The sequence below is a fragment of the Orycteropus afer genome, unplaced genomic scaffold (assembly GCF_000298275.1).
Source record: "Orycteropus afer afer isolate SDZICR_OR568_19922 unplaced genomic scaffold, OryAfe1.0 scaffold00085, whole genome shotgun sequence".
NCBI lineage: Eukaryota > Metazoa > Chordata > Mammalia > Tubulidentata > Orycteropodidae > Orycteropus > Orycteropus afer.
In genome coordinates, this window is record NW_006921672.1 from 4,950,187 (window position 1) to 4,973,374 (window position 23,188).

A 23,188-nucleotide genomic window follows, 5' to 3' on the forward strand; every position below is an offset into this window, starting at 1 on the left:
ATGAGACAAAGTGTATGTGAACTGCTGTATGGAAAGTGAATTTGCTCTGTAAATTTTCACCCAAATCACAATTTAAAAAAAAAGCTCCTTTATCTAAATTATATTCTCCTATCTGTGGACGATGCTTATGACTTGAATTAAGTAATGGAACAATGTTTTGAATGTATATTGTGATCATCTAATCCAGCCGTACAACCTATTCAGTATTTGATTTCTTTTTGGTCCTGGGGGAGGGGTTTATTGGTGAAAGTTAAGGTTGCTTAAGCTGACTGTGTGATGAATAATGCACATTAGTTTTTATTGTCTTATATGGAAATGCACTGACTGTTGATGCTTGAAGGTAATTAGGTAGTACCTGGGAGGAGTACCTCTTCTTTGTCCTCTCTCACTAGCTGCACTTTCGTATTAGCACAGGAAGCACAGTGGCAGTCTCATTTAAATGCATGTATTAAAAACTATAGTGAAATTTATTATAAAAGCTTTGTCTAAAACCAAGGGTGACAGGCCTTTCTCAATTTCCATTTCTTATAGAGAATGGATTAGATGGACTGCTTAAAAAATAATTGTTGGGCATGTTAAATTTTTATTAGATGAGATTACATTAAAATTAGTTCTGTTTTTCAACTACATAAAATATGGGCATCTGAGAACACTTTATAGGACCTAGAGATTGATACATACAGATACATATAACTTGTGATTTTGTTTGTTGCAAAGTTGACATTTACATATTGGTGTTGATAACCTTTTCAGTGCACTCCAGGCCAGTGATAGAAAATCTTCCTTTGAAGATGAAGGACATTTATAAGCATATTACTGATCCTGTGAAATAGACTCTTTTTCACTGTAAACAGAAATAAAATTATTTCTTCTAGTTTACACAGCAAGTTTAAAGTTTACAAAATTATTTAGGATTTATGTATTTGAAAACTTACCTTTTTGTTGCAGGATGTTGAACTAAAACATAATCTCAAATTGAACCTCAGCTATAAAATAAAAACAGCAGTCCAGGTCTTTGTTGTAAGGCACTGATGCTTAAATAAGTGAAAAACCTATGTGGTTTTATTCCCTGTCTTTTTCATAACCTGTTTCTTGTGTGCAACACGCTGCCTGCCTTCTCCATCTCTCCAACTCCTTGTCCTTTAAGATCAGCTCCAGCTTTGTCTCATCTCTGAAATTCTTGACATCCTTGCCACCTTTTACACTAATTAATTATCTTCTTCTCTGACTACCACTGTGCATTCAATTTATAGGTCAGTTTTTTGCTTAATAGACACTTACAATAGTGCTTTCTATTGCTAAGGACTGTTTTAAGCTTTTGTAAGTATTAGCTCATTTAATCCCAGTAAAAGCCCTATGAGATAGGTACTAGTATTACCCTCATTTTACAGATGCAGAAAATGAGACAGAAAAATTAGGAAATTTGCCCAAGATCAGCCGGCTAGTAGGCACGAGAGCCAGATTTTTGATGCAGAGTCTGGCTTCAGAGTTTGCTCTCTTAATCACTCTGCCCTACTGTCTATCTTTTGTTACTGTACTTATCACGCTGCATTACGATGACTGGTTTTTCAAGTCTCCCTCATTAGATCTTTGAATATTTTGACGGCTTCCAATCCTGTAATGCCTAACACATACTTGTTGTTATTGTTGTTATGTGCCATCGAGTCAGACCTGACTCATAGCGACCCCTCCTTGGGTTTCTGAGGCAGTATCCCTACAGAAGTAGATTGCCCAACCTTCCTTCTAAGGAGTGGCTGGTGGGTTTGAACCACCAGCCTTCTGGTTAGCAGTCAAGTGCCTTAGGCACTACACTACCAGAGCTCTCCTAGGCACTTAATAAATGTATGATAAGTATGCATTATGTAATTGTAAGGCATCACGTATATGCAAATTATTGTCACCACTACCATGTACATTTTATAGACCAGAAAGTAGCATTTGAAGAAAATAAATAAATAAAGTAGCATTTGCTAAGCTTTTCGGTTTTGCATTTTGTTTTCTTGACTCCCACTTTTTAGGCTGGCAGACTAAGGCACAGATTGGTAAAAGTTAAAGGTTGACAGTACCAATATTGGGTTAAAAATGAACTTGGGTAATTGGTCCCATCTGTTAGCCTGTTTGGTCAAACATTCTTTGTCATAATAATATGGCTTGTTTTATGTAAAAGAATAAGATCAGAGTGGTCTAATTGATTGCATTTGTTAAAATTACATAGCAGTTTATGTCTTGAGTAGTTCATACCTCCAGTGTACCCCATAAGGTTATTGAGGTTTCTTACTGGTAGAGATTATTTTAAGGAAAAGACAAGACCTGGTAAGATTTCATTCATTTTAGGCAAATAGAATCTACTGAATTAAGAAAAAAATAAAGCTTTCAGTGTGGACATGAGTTTTAAAATTTAATTGCTAGGTAGGACTGATTCAGTAATTATCTCCTGTAAGGAGCACATCCTTGTAAAAAAGTTTAAAAATTACAGTTCAGATATTTTAAATTTTTAGTCATTATTGATATGTCACAGGATCTAGTATAAAATGGTTTGTGTTGGTATTTATTATTTTAATTCTTGGCATTATATTTTCTACTTTTATTTTTCTTCTGTGTTAGTTTCTTTACTTATTTTAAACTTACTCTCTTTTGCTTAATTATATATTTGTTTTATTATCCACATGTGTCAAAGATATACTTAAATGTAGGCACGCAGTTGTTTGTTGTTACATAATTTGGCTCCTAAAACACAGCTCTAATCATGCTCACTTTCTTTAAAAGCTTTCAGTGGCTCCATCTTACCATTCGTATCAGCTGCAGACTCTTCATCCTGTCCTCCAGGTTGGGCCCCATATGGGAATAATTCCCTATCTTGCCACATTTCTCTTCCACAAACCCTATATACTCAGAAAACTAAACAACTGTTGAGAATATACCCCAGCATTACCCTATTCTTATGTTCCTTCACTAGAAATAGCCTTTTCCAGTTTAATCTCTGCCAGTCTAAAACCTGCCATCCCTTCAGAGCTTTCTGAATATGCTGTCCTTTATTTACAAAGCTTCTGATTCCTCAACTGGAGCTGAGTTCTCTCTCTTATAAACTTTCAGATTACTTTATACTTTTTTGGCTCATTTTAAGCATATAGATGTTATATAATTATTTAACCATGCAGATTTTTTTACGTAGTTGCCATTTGGCAAATGTGTGACTATGAGGAGAGAGAAGTTACAAAACTGCATCAAGTATCAGACCCTGCAATCACAGACACACAAATGTCATCCTATCCATTCTTCTTAAAGGATGATTGTTTGGAAGAATTTTGCCAATACACCTTTATCTTTTCCTCCCTGTTCCTTTTCTTGGTAGTTTTCGTTTTGGCCTGAGCCTCTAGGTAGATGTATGCTTTAGAAAGCGCTCCATGCAGCAGGATGAGGATCTGGCAGTAAGTACATGGGTAGTTTAAGCTTTGGAGAAAGGTCAGTGGAATTGGTTATAAAGAAGTAGAGTAAACCCGGAAGGGGATCTACGTAGGAGATCCTGGATAGAGTGGGAGAACAATGTGGAACAAAACTCAAAATCATTTGGAAAAAAAAAATCAGGTTTGCTGGTCTGATAGAGCCTGATGGAACCACTGAGACTGTGGCCCCTAGCTGCCCTTCAGGTCTGGAAGTGAACCCACATGTGTGGCTTCCAGCCGAGCAGAGGACAGGCATATGAGGTGAACATTTGCATTAGGTAGATAAACTCCTTGGAGAGATTAATCATGGGAGAATAGAAGGGCCGTATATGCACAGGGAGACAGCTCAGGGGGCAGGAATGTGTAGGGAAGGACGCAGGGAAGAGGTAACTAGGGGGAGGAAGAGGGAGTGGAGCTGTTGCATTGTGGTAAATTGTAGTCAATATCATGAGACAAAGTGTATGTGAGCTGCTATATGGAAAGTGAATTTGCTCTGTAAACTTTCACCCAAATCACAATTAAAACAAAAAGAAGTAGTAGTGTAAATAGAGGTAGCAGGTTGATAGACCTTGCAAGGTTGCCCTTTGAACTTAAGGAGACTAGTTACAAATAGAATCTTTCTAAAGTAACCCGCATAGAGGATGCTGAAGTACATAGTTTAATTTAAAAAAAAAAAAAATGTTGAATTTTTCAAAAACTAACTTTTAAAACTCTTCAAGGAACAAAATGAATGGTTTTCCCCTTATAACTAAATTTAGATAAATACTCTTTATAGTCCACCTGGGCAGGGGAAACTGCACTTTACTTTATAAAGGTTACCCTATTGTGCCTTTAGGACATACTTAAGTTTTCTGGAAATAGAATAAAGAAAGATTATTGCCAAAGCTCAGACGATGAAAAAGATGCCAAAATCAAATGAAGAAGGTAAAATATGGGCAGAAAGCCCATGTGTGTTTCAAAGTGAACCGTAAGACTTCCTCTTTGATTATGGCAATGTGCTTTCGTGATGTATCTGTGAGTTTCGTGATTTAAATGGTGGTGAGATAATCACTTTCAGGTTCGTATGTGAATGCATTTATGTGCTCATCATTTTAAATAGAAGAAAGCACTTTAATTAGAATTTTTTAAAGTTGGTATAGTCTTATTTTCTAATTTATTAAGGTAGAAGATTCTCCTGAGAACCAAGCCCTGTATCTTTCTGATCACTTTTCACTTAATAACTATTGTCTCTGCTATTAGCCTCAGACAAAGTTATTGTAAGCGAATTTAGTTGACTGAGTTATGCTGCTATAACAAACTATCCTCCAGTCTAGGTGGCTTGAAACGGTGAAGGATACCTTCCCCACACTGTGTGACCATGATAGATCATCAAGGGTCTTGGCTAATGTCATCATTACTCAGTGATCCAGGCTGATGGAATAGCCATCTTCTGGTACATTATTGGTCACCATAGTAAGAGAGAAAAGAGGTCTGGAGGGTCTCTCATTACAATTAAATAACAATAGTTCAGAAATGACTCACATTACTTATGTTTACAACATGATGATCAGAATTAAACATGTTGTCCCCATACAACTACAAGGAAGTGCAGGACTACCTGTGCCAGGAAGAGAGAGAGATGCAAAGACTTGATAAACACACTATCATGTGTCACACAGTCTATCCTTTTGGTCATCAGATACTCAGTCTCCTCTCTCTCTGTCTCTCTGTCTGTGTCTGTCTGTCTGTCTCTCTCAGGTGAAATATACTTACTGGCTCCTCAAAGAAGAGAACCCCACCCACAGTCTTATCCAATCATGGCTTAAGCTCAAAGTCCAGGACCTCCATGTGATGTAAGGGTTTGGTGCTTGGTGGTTTATCCATGAGATGATATATAGTAGTCTCTACATCAGGCCCAGATGTTGTTTCTCTTGATCTAGAAACCTGTGAAAGACATTGATAAATGATGTTCTGCCCCCACATAGTAAATTATAGTGTAAATAGCAACAAAAAAAGCAAACCCGCTGCCATCAAATCAATTCCAACTCGTAGTGATCCTATAGGACAGAGTAGATCTGCCAAAGAAGGTTTCCAAAGCTGTAAAGCTTTATGGAAGCAGACTGCCTCATCTTTCTCTTGCAGAGCGGCTAGTGGGTTCAAACTGCACCCCAGTGCTTTAACCATAGCACCACCAAAGCTCCAGGTAAATAGCAACAAAGATAATAGAAATAAACTCCGATTTGAAAGGGGGCAGAATAGGAGATATATAGCAATTGGTAAACAGCAGCAAAATCTGGACTCCCTCTGAGCAGTCATTGGGAAGACCATCCATCTTGGGGACAGAGAATGTTCTTGTATAGACCTTATTTTGCTTCTCAGAATTAGCTCTCTGGTCCAATTTTTTCTATGGTCCCTAGTTTCATCCTCCTGGACATTCTTCCCTCCCTTTGCCCATTGTCTTCCTTGGCCATATCCAAAATGGATAATAGGAAATATGCCCTTCAAAGAGAATGAACAGCTGTCTTAGACTACTTCTGGTCATAGATGCTTGGGAACCCAAAGATCATCTTAAGTCTTGAACAGTCAGAGTCTCTTTTGACCCAAGCTTGTGGCTATTTTGGCTGTACAAGTATCAAAAACTTGGTTGGCTTTTTGTTTACTTGATCCCAGTCAGCTCCGTGTACCCTGGCCACACTCACGGTTCTTTTCTAATCATATTTCTTAGATTTGTTGTAAAGTTCTGCTTTATTGGTCTCTGCTTGAGTACAGGTATTTCTGTTATCATGTCATGTATACTTTCCTGAAAAGGATCACATTCTGCAAAGTCATGCACTAAAATAATAGAACCTATAGAAAAAAAGAGTTCTGGTGGCATAATGGGTAAGGCATTTGACTGCTAACAAGAAGACTGATGGTTCAAACCCACCAGCCACTCCTTGGAAGGAAGACTGGGCAATCTACTTCCGTAGAGATTGTTGTTGTTATGTGCCGTGGAGTTATAACTGACTCATAGCGACCCCTCCTTGGGTTTCTGAGGCAATATCTCTACGGAAGTAGATTGCCCAATCTTCCTTCCAAGGAGTGGCTGGTGGGTTTGAACCGCCAGCCTTCTGGTTAGCAGTCAAGTGCCTTAGGCACTGTGCTACCAGAGCTCCTTCTGTAGAGATACCGCCTCAGAAACCCAGTGGAGGTCGCTATGAGTCAGAATTGACTTGGTGGCAGTGAGTTTGGTTTGGAGTTTGGTTTATAGGAAAAATACGGTTGGGGCAGATCACTCAAAATCTGCAGAACACTGTGACCTGTGCCCTAATTAAAATAATAACAATGATAATAACACAATAGCATGTTAAATCTCTTCTAGCGTTTGTACCCAGTGTCATTCATTTAAACTTTGACAGGTTCCTGGACTGTTGTTTCCTCTTAGATGTAGGGCCTTGAAGGCTTTCACTTCTGAAAGAAACTAGTTTCATCAAAATGAAATATTTGATCTATAATGTAGGCTTCAGCAACCAAAAAGCTTTTTTGAAACACAGGTGAAAAAACACATACTGTCAGCTTCACCAGATGTTTTATAAAGTGAAAAAGTATAGTGGTTCATGAAACCATTGAACCAGCCACTGCTTGTGTTAAAAAAGGTACCAAACAAAACAAAACTCACTATCATCAAGTCAATTCCAACTTGTAGTGACCCTCGTTGGGTTTCCAAGACAGTAAATCATTACGGAAGTGGATCGCCCCATCTTCCCTCCGTGGAGCAGCTGGTGGGTTTGAACCGCTGACCTGATTAGCAGCCAAAGGCTTTATCCACTGCACCACCAGAGCTCCTTAAAGGAAGTATACCAAAAACCAAACTCATTGCCATCGAGTCGGATCCTACTCATAATGACCCCTTCTTGGATTTCTGAGGCAGTATCTCTACGGAAGTAGATTGCCCAGTCTTCCTTCTGGGGAGTGGCTGGTGGGTTTGAACTGCCAGCCTTCTAGTTAGCAGTCAAATGCCTTAGACACTATGCCACCAGAGCTCCCAAAGGAATGTGTGGAAGTAGGATACTTAGCTTTATTTATTTTTATTATTGGGAAAGGTTTTTTTTTCCCCCTAATTATGAGAAAGCTTGCTCCTAATGACTTTAAACATTAACACTTGCTGGGGAAAAATCCCTTATAAACCAACATGACTTCTGTGTTACATTGACACTATTCCCCTATTTACTAATACCATTTTATCTGATTCACATTAGAGAAATATGCTTTGTAGTAAAACAGACTGTGATAAGAGACTCCTTTGATGAGAGAACCTCATCTTTAGTCTCTTTTTAGAAAAGCTCTTTTAGAAAAGATAATACCTTAATCAATTAGGAGGTTTTATCAATGGTTGTGAAAGTCAAATCTTTGATTTGATCCTTGCCTCAAGACTGAATTCTAATGACTCAGCCCTGGTAGCTCAAAGACCTCAGTTTTATATTAAGTGTCTCTTCTAACCCTACAAATAAATCCCTGACTTTCTGGACTCCTTTTATTCTTGTTTGTAAACTGATTGATTATTTTCTAAATTTATCCTTTTCCTGTAGAAATTTGTCAAATGCGGCCAACAGTATAACCAGCACACTCTTGAATATTCAACATTCCCACTGTGTATACAGACTCTTGTAATGTATCATCTACTTTCTGAGATGGCTGATAGTTTGACCAAATATTTCACCACTGTGTAATATGAATTGCTGTCCTTTTAGTCTCCAGTAGCTGTTTCCTTGTCTTCCTTCACCCAACTCCTAAGCCTTTGCTATGTATGTGTTTTGAGGTTTTTGAAGGCAACACCTCATTTCTGGGTTCCACCTGTTCCAGCCAGGATAGGCCGGATTATGCTGGGGCAGTAAATAACTCAAAATCTCAGGGTCTTTAAAAACCAGCAACAACCAAAGTTTGATTTCTTAATCACACTGTGTGTGCATACCCTGTATGTGTAGATCATGATAGCTGCCTAGGAGCCCAGGCTGATAGCAGCCATCATCATCTTGAAGATTACTGGTCCCTGTGCCAGAGGGAAGAGAGGTCTGGAGGTCTCGTTGGTTAGTAAACGTCCTGATCTGCCATGTCCCTTCTACTCCTAGTGTGCTGGCCAGAGGTGGTCACAGGGTCCCACCCAACTACAGAAGGAAGGATGGGGTTTGAACGTGCAGTCCCCCCATGTGTCTACAAGGCCGAGATCCAGGAATATTTGGGAACTCATTGGCACTGCCACGGAAGATTTTCTTAGAAACCCAGCCCTGATGCTCTTTCCTTTGTCTTTTTGATTTTTGTTTAACTCCTAGCTTTTGCTACTTAATTGAATTTTACTGTCTTGCCTCTCATGTTTAATTTGAGATAATTAATATGAGTAAGTTTATTTAACAGTACTTGTAATAATTTATATTATTTCCACGGGTCAGGAGTTTTAGTACGTGCAAAATAAAGCTACTTGGATTTTCCTACTTAAAATACTAGGTATGAAGCTATTGTATGATGCATAAAGATAGGTGGTTAGAGGAAAAATTGAGCTTAAGTTATTTCAGGATATCATTTGTCATAATAGAAATAGAAAGATTGGGAGCATTGAAGTGAGGTAGGCTTAAGGTCAAACACTGCCTCTGTTATTTAATAGATATGTGGTCTTAGACAAATTATTTAGCCTTTCTGAGCCATATTTTTCTCCTTTACAAATACAAAAGAGTTTAAATATAATGAGGTGTCAAGTAAAATGTGGAGGCATTGCATTATCACTCCTTTAGGAAACTTTACTAAAATGAAAGTAAAATAATTTTTAAAAGAATAAATCCATAAGAAAAAAGGAAATGGGAGAGAAAACAATAGCAGAGAATAATAGAATTATCAGCTGTGAACTATACACAGTCAGAATTATATAAGCAGTAAGTACTGATTTAACAAAAAAAGTGATACAACTATGTGGGGAGGGTGAGGGGAAAATTATAAGCAATATGGTCAGAAAACTAGTGGAAGACAAGAGGCAATATCTAATATTGAAAAAAAAATCAGGAAATAGAAATATAATCATATTACTTAGAAATATAGAAGCAGACACCTGAGAGTGGTGGTGGACAGACTAAAATAGATGAACATTGTTACCTCTGAGTATGGGACTCAGAATAGACAGAGTAGGACAGAGGATTGTTGTGGTTTTTTTGTTTTGTTTTGTTATAAACCTAGTAGTGTATTTGACTTTTAAAACGTATTTAGTGGATTACTTTGATTACAAAAAAAAAAAAGTTAAAAAATCTACCCTAAAGTTTTGTGGTAGACATTTCACGAAGATAATGAATAATAAGCACTTATACAGTATCAGTCTAGCAGGCATTCAGTAAATACTAGCTTCCTTCTTTTTGTCACCTAGACAGGCTATGTGCTTGCAGTAATGTTCAGATGACTCAGAGGTTAGGTGGTTGGCTGAACAAAGATATGTCACAAAGCAAATTACGTGCCCACTTAATCTTTTTTTTTTTTTTTTAAAGGATGGTTTTATTTTTCTTAGAACCATATCAACCTGATGGTTACTGTTTCTTAGAATTTTGACTTTTTGTGTCCCTGATAAATCATGCAGTTATTGAGTGGACCTAGTAAGCTCTGTACAGAACAAATTTTAAAGTCCTTAACAACTTGAAACTTACTTTAGTAAACCTGAAAACAGTAATATCTATACCTAGATAATAAACTATCAAACTCCGGGACATTTTCTCTGTCTTCTATAATTATGTCATTCAGCTGCTTGTTTTCTTTGGCCCACAGTGCCTGGCCCCTACATCTTTGTTCTGTGAGCTCTCGCTGTGGTGGATGGTTGTGATTAATATTGGAAAGAAAGCCAGACAGCTTAAAGTCTTGGTGTGTCTATGCAGGACCCATGCTGTATAATTGAACTGTAACTTCTTTGTTCACAGAGACCATAGGTTCTGCCCTATCAAAATTTAGGCTAGTGGATACTATACAGTGGTATATATTCATCTATTCTTCAACTATTTGCTGAACACCTGCTGTGTGTTAGACACCATGCTAAGCTCTGAGGATACTTTTGTGAACTGGGCACAAGTAACGCTTACTGTTACAGAATTTACAGTTTAATAGAAAATGTTTGTTGAATTCCTGTAACCCAGTAAAATAATGGCCCATATGGAGCCATTTTAGCAGTATAGAGCATTGTGTATAAAAAGTTTAATAATTCTGAGCTATGTTTTTAAGTGCATTCTGTAAGAAGGAAATAGTGGTATCTTATTTTTTCCCCCCTTTGCTTATTTTCTTTGTAGATAAGATGCTCCAAGCCATTTGCTGCTCTCTTCAGAAGAAAAATCACTAATGCTCTGCTCTTGCCATAATACCAAATCTTTTTGACTTAAGCTTTGGTGCTGCAACACTGGAAGAATTGCACACAATTTCCAAGAATATCTTTTTTTAATTTCAATGATTCTTTATGGATGGAAAAATATTTGAGTCTTAATAATTACCCTGTTTTAAAGCTATTTCTCAATAGTCTAAACTGCTTCATAAATTGGGCCACTTACCATTGAGCCACGTGGCCAGTTCTTGTTAAGAGCTGGTTGAAAATTGTGCTGTGCATGTAGCAGAGATGGCACAAGAAGATAGCCGTCGTGGTCAAGTGCCATCTACCTTTTATCATGGTGCCAACCAAGAACTTGACCTGTCCACCAAAGTGTACAAAAGGGAATCAGGAAGTCCTTATTCTGTGTTAGTGGACACCAAGATGAGCAAACCACATCTCCACGAAACAGAGGAACAGCCATATTTCAGAGAGACAAGATCAGTGTCCGACGTGCATGCTGTTAAAGAAGACCAGGAGAATTCTGATGACACAGAAGAGGAGGAGGATGAAGAAGTTTCTTACAAAAGGGAGCAGATCATAGTGGAGGTAAACCTTAATAATCAAACATTAAATGTATCTAAAGGGGAAAAGGGTGTCTCTCCTCAGTCCAAAGAGACTCCTGTTCTTAAGACAAGCAGTGAGGACGAAGAGGAAGAGAGTGAGGAAGATGCCACAGATGACAGCAATGACTATGGAGAGAATGAAAGGCAGAAGAAAAAGGAGAAGACAGTGGAGACGGTCAGCGTTGCACAAAGGAGAACGAGGAGGGCGGCCTCTGTGGCTGCAGCTACCGCTTCCCCTACTCCCAGAACAACAAGAGGTCGTAGGAAGAGTGTAGAGCCACCTAAGCGTAAGAAACGGGCCACAAAGGAGCCCAAAGCACCAGTCCAGAAAGCTAAGTGTGAAGAGAAAGAGACTCTGACCTGTGAGAAGTGCCCCAGGGTGTTTAATACTCGCTGGTACCTGGAGAAGCACATGAACGTTACTCATAGGCGCATGCAGATTTGTGATAAATGTGGCAAGAAGTTTGTCCTGGAAAGTGAGCTGTCCCTTCACCAGCAAACAGACTGTGAAAAAAATATTCAGGTAGGTTTCTTCACCGAGAGGGCAAACTTTCCAGGATAGAACCTGGCTGTTCAGACTCATCTGGTATCTGCCCAAGAGAATAAATAGAGGATGAAAGGACAGATTTCACCAATTTATTTTTGCAAAAGCTTCTGCTTTGGTCTTTTTCAAAACTGAGTCTTATTATTTTATTTCAAAAGCATTAAATTTAACTGACGCTGGACTAGTGGGAACCCAGGTGCTTGGAAAGGGGGATGTTATTATGGGTGATTGACCAAGAGGTAAAGTCAACACCAACTTTGCACTGAGATTCACTGTTTTAGGACTCTTTTAGGACATGTAATATAATTCATTCTGGCATCTTCACTGTCGAAGTGGGGGATACTGAGTAAGGGTCAGAAGTAGAGAAAGGTCCCTTCCTAGGTTTAAAAGGATGCCAAATTCTAGTGCATCTGATGGGGACAAAAACCATAATGACTCAGCTCGGTGGAAATGGAAGATCTCCAGGAGCGAGTTTGTTTTTACCAGTGGAGAGATGACAGCACTAAATTTGTCAAGAGGCTGAGCCCATGGGAATGTGCAAACTTTAAACAAAGCTAAGCTGGTTGAAAATGTTGCCCACCTCGCGGTAGGGTTATGTAATGCTACAGTACAGTACACTGAGGTAATAAATCATGGGATTCAAACCAGCTGGTGTCTTGAAAGGACTATATTGTCGTAGGTTAAGAGGTGTGTTAACTATATTAAATGGATTGCAACTATATTGTGTTTGCACATGTGAATGCTTATTACTAAATATTCATAAAAGGTAAGTCTTAATGTCTCCTTAAGCTATATAAAGTAGAAATATTTTGTATGGTTTTAACCTAAACCTCTTTTAAAAGATGAGATCATTCTGTTTGGTTTGTTTGTTTGTTTTTTGGCATGCTACTAATATTTGTAAGTTTTACTTTTTTCCTCTATTGCTTTTTTAATTAACTGGGATCATTGCTTTTACTTTAAAAAGATTTTCAAAAAATCCAAATTACATTTGCTACAGATTCACTGCTTTTTAATTCACCATTTGTGGCTCACTCTCTGACACACTGGGAAGTGAAAGAAGATTGAGTTATGCTCACCTCTTCCAGGAACTCCAGTGCTCTCGTTAGGCTGCTGCAGTTCAGGCCAAAGGGAGTGAGTGTGGTGCAGTGCTGCACCCTAGGGGTCAAACTTACCTTTCGTAATGATTCCTTTTTGAAACGCATTCTTGATCTTTATAGCTTTTTTACTTGGTTTATTAAGTTACATAAAAGAAGACATTCAGTATATCCTTTTTTGTGACTTTCCTCACCATAATACATTTAAACGTGCATTTAGATTTTGTGGAGTCTGATAAATGAATTCTCTTTGCATTCTTAATGCTGTGCTTTGTTCTTACCTAGACATCCTAATAACCTGGTGACTTGGTACCAAGTAAACCTTAAAACCCTGCCCTACAGAATGGCTTATAGGAGTACTCTGTCCTTTTCTAGAGCAATATCCAACCTAAGGCTTGTCTTTCTAATTCTTCCCAAGGTTTCTTATTTTCTGAAGTGACAGTCATGTTCAGGGACCTTTATTTATAGGGAAGGCTAACTTATTCAAGTATCCCAGAGTCTGACAACTACAGAAAACTTTCTGGTATTGTTTTGCTTTAATCACAAGTATCTTGTTTTGGTGCACTTTGTGCCTTACATTCCAGTCAATGATATGAGCAACTAGGCAGTGTTGCATGCATTTTCGGTAGGTGCATGTCAGTGAGATCTGGAATTGGGCTATAAGGAAAGGAAGGGTGGAACTAATAGTTTAGAGAATACATTAAATTCTGCTGGAAGGAATTTAAGAGAGTAAATTAAATTTGGGGAAATATAGTAAAATCTGAATTTCCTGTGCTAATGAAGATTCCAAATGCATTCTCCAAGGTACAAAAATATTTTATACCCCTACAGACCTATAACCATTAATAAAACATTAAATTTTGGTTTTATTTATACTAATTTAAAATTAGTTTGCATTCTGTGGTAAACACCTAGCTGCATCGTGACGCCTTTATAGAAGGAAGCTGCTATTGGTAATCCATGTATTTTCAAAAGTGAAAGTTCCGTTAATAGGTACAATATTAACTTGATAATAGCAGTCAATTCTTTTATATTAGTGGAACTTTGCATTTCTTCCTGTCTCAGTTTTTGCCATTGTGTGCATGTTCCCAAAGTATCTTTAAGAGGTGCATCTTGGAAAATAGAACATACAGATGTCAGTGTTGGAATCTGGACTCCAGAGGAATAAATAGCATTTGTCTGGGTCTGGCTTTGTGCCATGAATCAAAAACACACCCATTCCATCTGCCAGTAGGCAGGTATGGCTTTCTATAAGCCCCTATAAATAAATAGATTGTTTCTGTTTATCCTGCTCAGTGTGTTTCCTGTAACAAATCCTTCAAGAAACTCTGGTCCCTTCATGAGCATATCAAGATCGTCCATGGTTATGCAGAAAAGAAATTTTCTTGTGAAATTTGTGAGAAGAAATTCTATACCATGGCTCATGTGCGGAAACACATGGTTGGTAAGTTTTTTCTGCTGCTTTTCTCTTACATCTATAATTTTCTCTAGTTCTTTAGTGTGCTTTTTATGCTCTAAATTGGGCAGGATATGAAAAACTGCCTTATATTAATCAGTTTTGACTTGTTGAAACTAAATGCAACATGTCTTCAGTAGACATCACCAAATTGGATGGTGTAGTTTTCCACACCCAGATTTCTTTCCAACATTGTTACTTGTTTATCTCTCCAGAACATTACTATTAAGGCCTTACAGATTAGAGTGTAGAAAATTCAGATGGTATAATTGCTTTGCAGTAGGTCATTTATCTTTTAGTGGACTTACTTTAAGTGCATTCTGTGTTGCAGCACACACAAAAGACATGCCATTTACATGTGAAACCTGTGGGAAATCATTCAAACGCAGTATGTCACTCAAGGTGCACTCCTTGCAGCATTCTGGAGAGAAGCCCTTCAGATGCGAGGTAAGGAATGTGCTTGGGGGCCAGCTTTTGTATGTACGGTGAGGCGGTGAGAGAGAGACGAGAGACGTTCTGTAGTACAAAGTACAGGAATGCGTTTCCAGAAAACTTTCAGACACAGACTCTGAGCTTGGTGTGTTACTTCATTGGTAGGTAGAGAGATGCCCTTTTAATGCTGTTAACCCTCTTAGATTGTGGGAATAAGCATAATGAGCTATTTTTCTTTCTTCAGTGATTTAGGGACGTTAAATATACTTCAGTGATAATTAGATGGGAAATGTCCCCTTAATTAATAACTCAGCTGCATAGATACAGCAGAGCCAAAGAGTTGACACAAACAAGTTCTATTTTGAGTATGTAATATTAGGTTTAATCTCAGGAACCATGTTAGGGTATGCTCAAATAAGGCTACTGTGCTTGGCATTCAAAAATTTCCACTGTGTCCGATGCAGAACTGTGATGAAAGGTTTCAGTACAAGTACCAGCTGCGCTCCCACATGAGCATCCACATTGGGCACAAACAGTTTATGTGCCAGTGGTGCGGCAAGGATTTCAACATGAAGCAGTACTTCGACGAACACATGAAAACACACACTGGTAAGAATTCCTTGGGAAAAATGCAGATGTGTCTTAAACACTTGTTGATGACCATCTGTGAGTCTGTTTGTTTAAAAGTCTATAAACCACATAACTTGCATTTTAAGTGAAAACCCCACTTAAATGAACCTGATACATAAAGAAAGAATTATTTGTGTTGGCCTTTATCTAATGGCTTCTTTACCTGGAGTTCAGGAACTCCTGACATCGTGTGCAGATTGTTTTCTGTATGGACATATGTTATATTTCTAAGGAAAGGGCCTCCCAGAAGGACCTGACCTTTGAAAGGTAGAGGGCACTAACTCTGAAAACAGAATATTCTTCAAGTCTGACTCTCACTGGATTGATTTACTAGAATGTACTACTTTTCAGGAAGGTTAAATAATATTTTAACCACTTTGTGGTTTTAGGGGTATATACTCTATAGTGTGGATTTGAATCTTAGTCACCTGATTATCCAGCTCCCAAGGAACTGGCTAAAATAATAGCTCCCCCTGTAAATTCTATCACTATATCTCAGTTTAATTTAATGTTTTGGAATTAGCTGTGCTTATACAAATTGAGTTGCGTGAAAACGTGTTCAAGTTTTAAAAAACCTAACTGTGCAAGTCTAGGTTCTGTTAGTTTGCAGAGTAGCAGGACTGGGAAGAACCATGAGAGATTATCTTGCTTAGCCTGCTGTTCTATCAGCTTAACTAGGGTGAGGAAATTCTGCCCGTGACTGGATCTCATTACTTCCCATTTCTTCTTTGAATTTCAAACAAAAATACCTGCCTGGGAAGCTGCTTTCCCATTCAAAGCAGTCCCCTCAGATTGTTAAGGCAGTTTGCTGCTAACCAAAAGGTTGGTAGTTTGAACCCACCAGCCACTTGCCAAAGAAAGATGAGGCAGTCTGCTTCCATAAAGATTTATAGCATTGGAAACCCAGTAGGCGTTGCTATGAGTTGAAATCGACTCAATGGCAATGTATTTGGTTTTAGTTTGGAGGCTAGATGAGGAGTCATGAGAGGAAGCTGATTAGTTAAATAAACCTCAAAAGATAATGATGTTTGTGAAGCCATAGCCTGTGTGGATATAGTAGGACATGTCAGAGTACTTAACAGTCTCCTCTTACAATTTGATGGTTCTTGGATAGGCCTTTAGTTCTAAATGAGTCACTTAGGATTCAGTTTTTTTGTGTTTTGGCAGGAAACTATGGGACTAGACAGAACATAGGTTTTTTTGAAGGAAACATTTGTGTCAGATTTGAACAGTGCTTGGCACATAGTAAATGATGGGTAAATGTTTGTCATCATATATATTCTTTGATCTTCTTTGACCTTTGGAAGGTGACTTTGTCTGCAATGTGGAAAGTAGATTGGAGGGTATGGAGTAAGAGTGAAAATCAAACTAGTTGTCATCGAGTTGACTCTGACTCATGGCGACTGTGTGTGTCAGAGTAGAACTGTGCTTTACAGGATTATTGATGGCTGACTTTTTGGAAATAGATTACCAGGCTCTTTCTGAGGCACCTCTGGGTGCACTCAAATCCCAACATTTCAGTTGGCAGCCAAGCACGTGAAGCATTTGTACCACCCAAGGACTCCTGGAGTAAGAATAGAGGTAGTGAAACCAGTCAGGCGGATATTGCAGTAATCCAGATGGTCTGGTAGTAGCAGTGGATGAGATTAAAGAGATAGGAGAGGTAGAGTCAAATGAACTTGGTGATTGACTGGATATGGCTGGTATGGAGGAGAGTAATCAAGGGTTAGTCTCAGACTTGAGGCTTGGATACCATTTGTAAGGATAGAGAATAGTGGAGGGTGGAGCAGATTTGCTACATAGAATGATGAAGCTAATTTTGCCTTGTTAATTTTCAAGTATCTGTGGGCCATTCAAGTCGAGATGTCCAGTAGGTGGTTTTAAAAATGGGTTTGAAGCTTAACAGAGATATTTAGGCTGCTATATAGTTACCGGTTCCTGGTGCCACTCAAGAATACTCATACTAAGCAGGATGCAATGCTTCTGTTTATTGGCCAGATCACCCTTTTCTTTGAACCGTGTAAGAGACAACTAGCCAAATTCTTGCTCTTTTCTGTCTTCCCTGCATAGTCTCTGTCTTCATTTACAGTGTTCTTTCTTCAGACTCATTATAATAGTTTCTTACAATTAGGTTAGCTTTATTTATGTATAACAGGTTATGTTTTTAGCTATATTAGTATAAACAAAAGCAAACAGAACTCACTGCTGTCGAGTCGAATCCAACTCATAGCAACCCCTCCTTGGGTTTCTTGGATTTCCGAGGCAGTATCACTACAGAAGTAGATTGCCCAGTCTTCCTTCCAAGGAGTGGCTGTTGGGTTTGAACTGCCAGCCTTCTGGTTAGCAGTCAAATGCCTTAGACACTATGCTACCAGAGCTGCCTATATTGGTATAGTTGTTCTTTTCTAGTTACCACATGGACTTGGCTGCTGCTGTAGCTTCCATCACCCATTTACCAGCTCTTCCTTGAAGTGGAATATGGTACAGGTGGTTGATTTTCAGTGTTATATTTTGATACTTCTTTATTTCAGCCTTAATGTAATCCTACCTTGAAGTTTCAGGGGAACATTAACATCAGCCATTAAATAGAATTAAGAGATGGAGCCATCTCCTCTGAATAATGTTACAGATGGGTGTGGTTGTGGATTTATGCCAAGGAAAGGTCTGGAACAACCACATGGAAAATTTGATAGGACATCAAGAAATGAACTAAAGGTTGTTAAGCAGTAAAAGGGACCCATTTTAATTTGAATCCATGGATTTTTGTGGTGGACCAATTCTAATAGTTTTTGGTGTCTCTGTGGCAAATGTCAGCATTTCTGTACCTTGACCAGGAAGGAGGCTGTCGTTTGAACGGAACAAGGGGACACTGCATGGTTTAAAATCAGGAAGGGAGTGCGTCAGGGATGTATCCTTTCCCATACTTATTCAGTCTATATGCTGAGCAAATAATCCGAGAAGCTGGACTATATGAAGAAAAATGTGGTATCAGGATTGGAAGAAGAATCATTAACAACCTGAGATACACTGATGATACAACTTTGCTTGCTGAAAGTGAGGATTACTTGAGGCACTTACTGATGAAGATTGAGGAACACAGCCTGCAGTATGGATTACATCCCAATATAAAGAAGACAAAAATCCTCATAACAGGACCAATAAGCAGCATCATGATAAATGGAGAAAAGATGGAGGTTGTCAAAGAATTCACGTTGCTTGGTTCTACAATCGAGGCCAATGGAAGCAGCAATCAGGACATTAGACGACATGTAGCACTGGGTAGGTTGGCTGCGAAGGAACTCTTTCAAGTGCTGAGGAGCAAGGATGTCTCCTTGATGACTAAGGTGCACCTGACACAGGCCATGATATTTCCAATCACCTCGTATGCATGTGAGAGCTGGACAGTGAATAAGGAAGACCGAAGAAGAGTTGATGCTTTTGAGTTGTGGTGCTGACGAAGAATGCTAAAGGTACGTACCATGGACTGCCAAAAGAACTAACAGATCTGTCCTGGAGGAAGTGCAGCCGAGATGCTCCTCGGAAGCAAGGGTGGCCAGACTTCATCTCACCTACTTTGGTCATGTTATCAGAGGGGACCATTCCCTGGAGAAGGATGTCATGCTTGGTAAGATGGAGGGTCGACGAAAGAGGGGAAGGCCTTCAATGAGATGGATTGACACAGTGGCTGCGACAGTGGGCTCAAGTATAGCAAGGATCATGGAGCTGACGTGGGATCGGGCGGTGTTTCGTTCTGCTGTGCGTGGGGTCGCTATGAGTCGGAAGCAACTCAGCGGCAACTAACAACAATAACAACAACAACATGGCAAATCACTATTACCTGGAAGACTACAAAAGAAAGATGATTAGAAAGATCCAGGATTGGCATTGAGTACACAGCAGAAAACTAAATGTCATACATCAATAAACTTTCAGTGAATACATCGTGTTTGCAAATAAAGTGCCTAGTGTACCTAAGAAATGATGAGTGAATCTAGTGGCAAGATCTGCTCATACTAGACAGTTTCATAATTCAAAGATCAGGTCCTTCAGTCTGGGTATTTTACAAGTAATAATGTTTATTTTAGAAAACCAGAAGATACAAATAAGCGTAAAGTTAAAATCCTCCATAGTCCCATTACTTAGAGATAATTGCTGGTAACATTTGTTGTATTTCTTTGCATATTTTTTCCTTAAGAGTAGGTAATACTAAGAGGCTGTTATAAAAGTAATAAAGTTTCTTTTTGACATAGACTGAAAAAAAGTAGATAATAACATGCATACATTTTTATAACTTGCTTGTTTTATTTAAGATGTATTTTCATGTTAATAGTTAAATTTCTGTACTTACAATATTGTTTTCAATAGCACTCTTTCTCAGGTGGATGTACCATAATTTATTTAACAAATTCTATTCAACATAGAATTTGAAGTTTTCAAGATGATTGGAAGAAATGGATGAATGGAGGAAATGGATGAAAAGGAAGGAAAAAGCTGGGCTCAGAATTTATCTAGAATGATGAAGAATCACAGAGACTAGCAGTGGCAGTGACTGAATAATGGGAAGCAGAAACAGATCGTAGTACTAGGAGCCCTGGTGGCACAATGGTTAGTACTTGGCTCCTGACCAAGAGGTCGGCAGTTTGAATCCACCCAGAGGCTCTGTGGAAGAAAAAAGCTGGCAGTCAGCCCCTATAAAGATTTGTTGCTGTTGTGTACCTTCAAGTGGATTCTGACTCATAGTGGACCCAATGGCAGAGTAGAACTATCCCATAGGCTTTCTCAGGCTGTAATCTTTATGGGAGCAGTCCAAAAACCAAAAAATAAACTGACCTATATGCTAAGGACTATGTGTGAGTAGACATGAAGAGACAGATTTGCTCCACTGGACGTTTCCAACAAAGTTGCACATGCTTTTGATTGGAATGTCAGAAACTGCTTACAGATTAACTTGACCTACACTCAAAGGAAGGATTCATCTGTGGCATTCATTACAGGAAAGCCATTTGAACAGCTATTCGTGTAGGATGTGAAGGATCACTCCTTATAGATGCTACCTTTTATTTTTAAGCCAAACCAAAATGGTAGGTTATACATAAGTTTTACTTGTATCTATTTTGAACAACTTGTGATACGTAGATGACACAACTTTGCTTGCTGAAAGTGAAGATGATTTGAGGCACTTACTGATGAAGATCAAAGACTACATACAGTCTTCAGTATGGATTACACCTCAGCATTAAGAAAACAAAAATCCTCGCTATGGGACCAATAAGCAACATCATGATAAATGGAGAAAAGATTGAAGTCAGGGATTTCATTTTTTTTTTAATCCACAATCAACACCCATGGAAGCAGCAGTCGAGAACTCAAGTGTTGTATTGCACTGGGCAAATCTGCTGCAAAGACTGCTTTAAAGTGTTAAAGAGCAAAGATATCACTTTGAAAACTCAGGTGCGCCTAACATAAGCCTTGGTATATTCAATCACTTCATATGCTGGGAGGGAGTTCTGGTAATGTAGTACCTAAGGCATTTGACTGCTAACCAGAAGGCTGGCGGTTCAAACCCACCAGCCACTCCTCGGAAGGAAGGTTGGGCAATCTACTTCCATAAAAATACTGCCTCGGAAACTCAAGGAGGGATCACTGTTAGTTCAATCCGACTCAACGGCATTGAGTTTGGTTTTGGTCATATGCTTGAAAGCTGGACAATGAATAGGGAAGAACAAAGAAGAGTTGATGTCCTTGAATTATGGTGTTGATGCAGAATACTGAAAATACTGTGGACTGCCAGAAGAATGAACAAATCTGTCCTAGAAGAAATACAGCAGATTTGTTTGGGGGACATTGAGTTTATGCTAATAAGTGATGGAATATTTTGGAAAAAGAAAGCAGTAATCAGTAGCACAACATGAAAAATTAATCATTGTCCCTGAGCTTGTAAATGTGGAAGTTTTTATGTAGGTGAATGTCTTGTTGTGTATGTTTTCACCATAATAAAAGGTAAAAAAAGAAAAGAAAAGAGAAGAAGAAAAAGTGCAGCAGTAATGCTCCTTGGAAGTGAGAATGGCCAGACTTCTCACTTTCTTTGGTCATGTTGTTAGAAGGGACCATTCCCTGGAGAAGGATGTCATGCTTGGTAAGGTGGAGGGACAATGAAAAAGGGGAAGGCCCTCAAGAAGATGGATTGACACAGTAACTGCAGTGATGTATGGCAAGGATTGTGAGGATGGCGCCCAATCGGGCAGTGTTCCTTCTGTTGTACATAGGGTCACTGTGAGTCAGAGCCAACTTGATGGGACCTAGACAACAACAAATTTGGAGAACTCCTTTATGACTTTCAGAATATAATATGCAATAGGGGAGATGAGTGATAATCTGCTTTTTTAAAAGACTAGGAATGTACTGAGTACATAATTACTTCCTGGTATGTTAATCATTTTTTTGTGTCTGTGTTTATCTCAGGAGAGAAACCCTTTATCTGTGAAATCTGTGGCAAAAGCTTCACCAGCCGCCCTAACATGAAGAGGCACCGCAGAACTCACACAGGCGAGAAGCCCTATCCATGTGATGTATGTGGCCAGCGGTTTCGCTTCTCCAACATGCTTAAGGCCCACAAGGAGAAGTGCTTTCGGGTGACCAGCCCTGTGAATGTGCCGCCTGCTGTCCAGATCCCACTTACAACTTCCCCTGCCACCCCAGTTCCTTCTGTGGTGAATACACCCACAACCCCAACCCCTCCAGTTAATATGAATCCTGTAAGCACTCTTCCCCCTCGTCCTATCCCCCACCCCTTCTCACACCTTCACATCCACCCACACCCTCACCACCCACACCACCTTCCCATCCCTCCAGTCCCACACCTCCCTCCACCTCCAGCTCTCTTTAAGAGCGAGCCTTTAAATCATAGAGGCCAGAGTGAGGACAACTTTCTGCGGCACCTGGCAGAGAAGAACAGTTCAGCACAGCATCATTAACGTCCGTCTCCTTAAGTATGTTCCCCAGGAGTGGGTTCCCATCTGTGAGCTCGCGGGGAGGGTGCTGAGGAGCATTTCTGTAGCTGTCAGACCTTCCTCTTAGCCCTCAAGAGCTTTGTCATTGTCTTGGTGAATCAGCGGATCCAAGGGAATGAACAAGATGATGACCTTGAGCTCACAGAGGGAACTGTCATCTAAACCAGGGGAACCACCGAACTAAAGCCCAATTTGCTTGCATTTTCTGGTGACTTTTATAAATTTCGAATACTCAGACTTACGGAATTTTATAATTTCATATCAGCTGATGAGGTATGCTTGCTTTTATATCCTGGGCTTCTCCTCAAAGAGGGGATAGGCCTGGTTTCCTTTGTACTAATCGGGAAGGCTGTGAGATTAATCCAGAGCATTAATTGTATCACTGTGTATCGTAATGAATTCTTTTCCGCTTTTGGTGCCGGCTACAGTGTTGAGCTGGCCAGGTTTCACAGTATATCAAGCATTATAGAAAAAGACGGAAATTTTCTTCTTTGTGTAGCTCTCCTAATGCACTCTTTATTTTACTACAGAAATTATTTTAGAGTTTTTGTATAGACTTCTTTAGTAGTCTGTTTCTAAAATGAAATGTATTTCAATAAGCAGTGTAATTTTTTCAGTGTAGCTGGACCTATGGTGTAAAATAGAAAAAAATTTTTATAATCAAAATGTGATTC

The 23,188-nt window shown here is 39.1% G+C and overlaps 1 protein-coding gene across 1 annotated transcript; it reads left to right on the plus strand.

The window, feature by feature from the left end:
* Positions 1-10,457: 10,457 nt before the first annotated feature.
* Positions 10,458-22,478, plus strand: ZNF652 (zinc finger protein 652). Its single transcript, XM_007942175.1, is given in 6 exon segments — positions 10,458-10,496; positions 10,936-11,871; positions 14,283-14,430; positions 14,774-14,889; positions 15,339-15,483; positions 21,967-22,478. Coding segments are annotated over 6 exon segments (1,896 nt in total).
* The last annotated feature ends 710 nt before the right edge of the window (positions 22,479-23,188 follow it).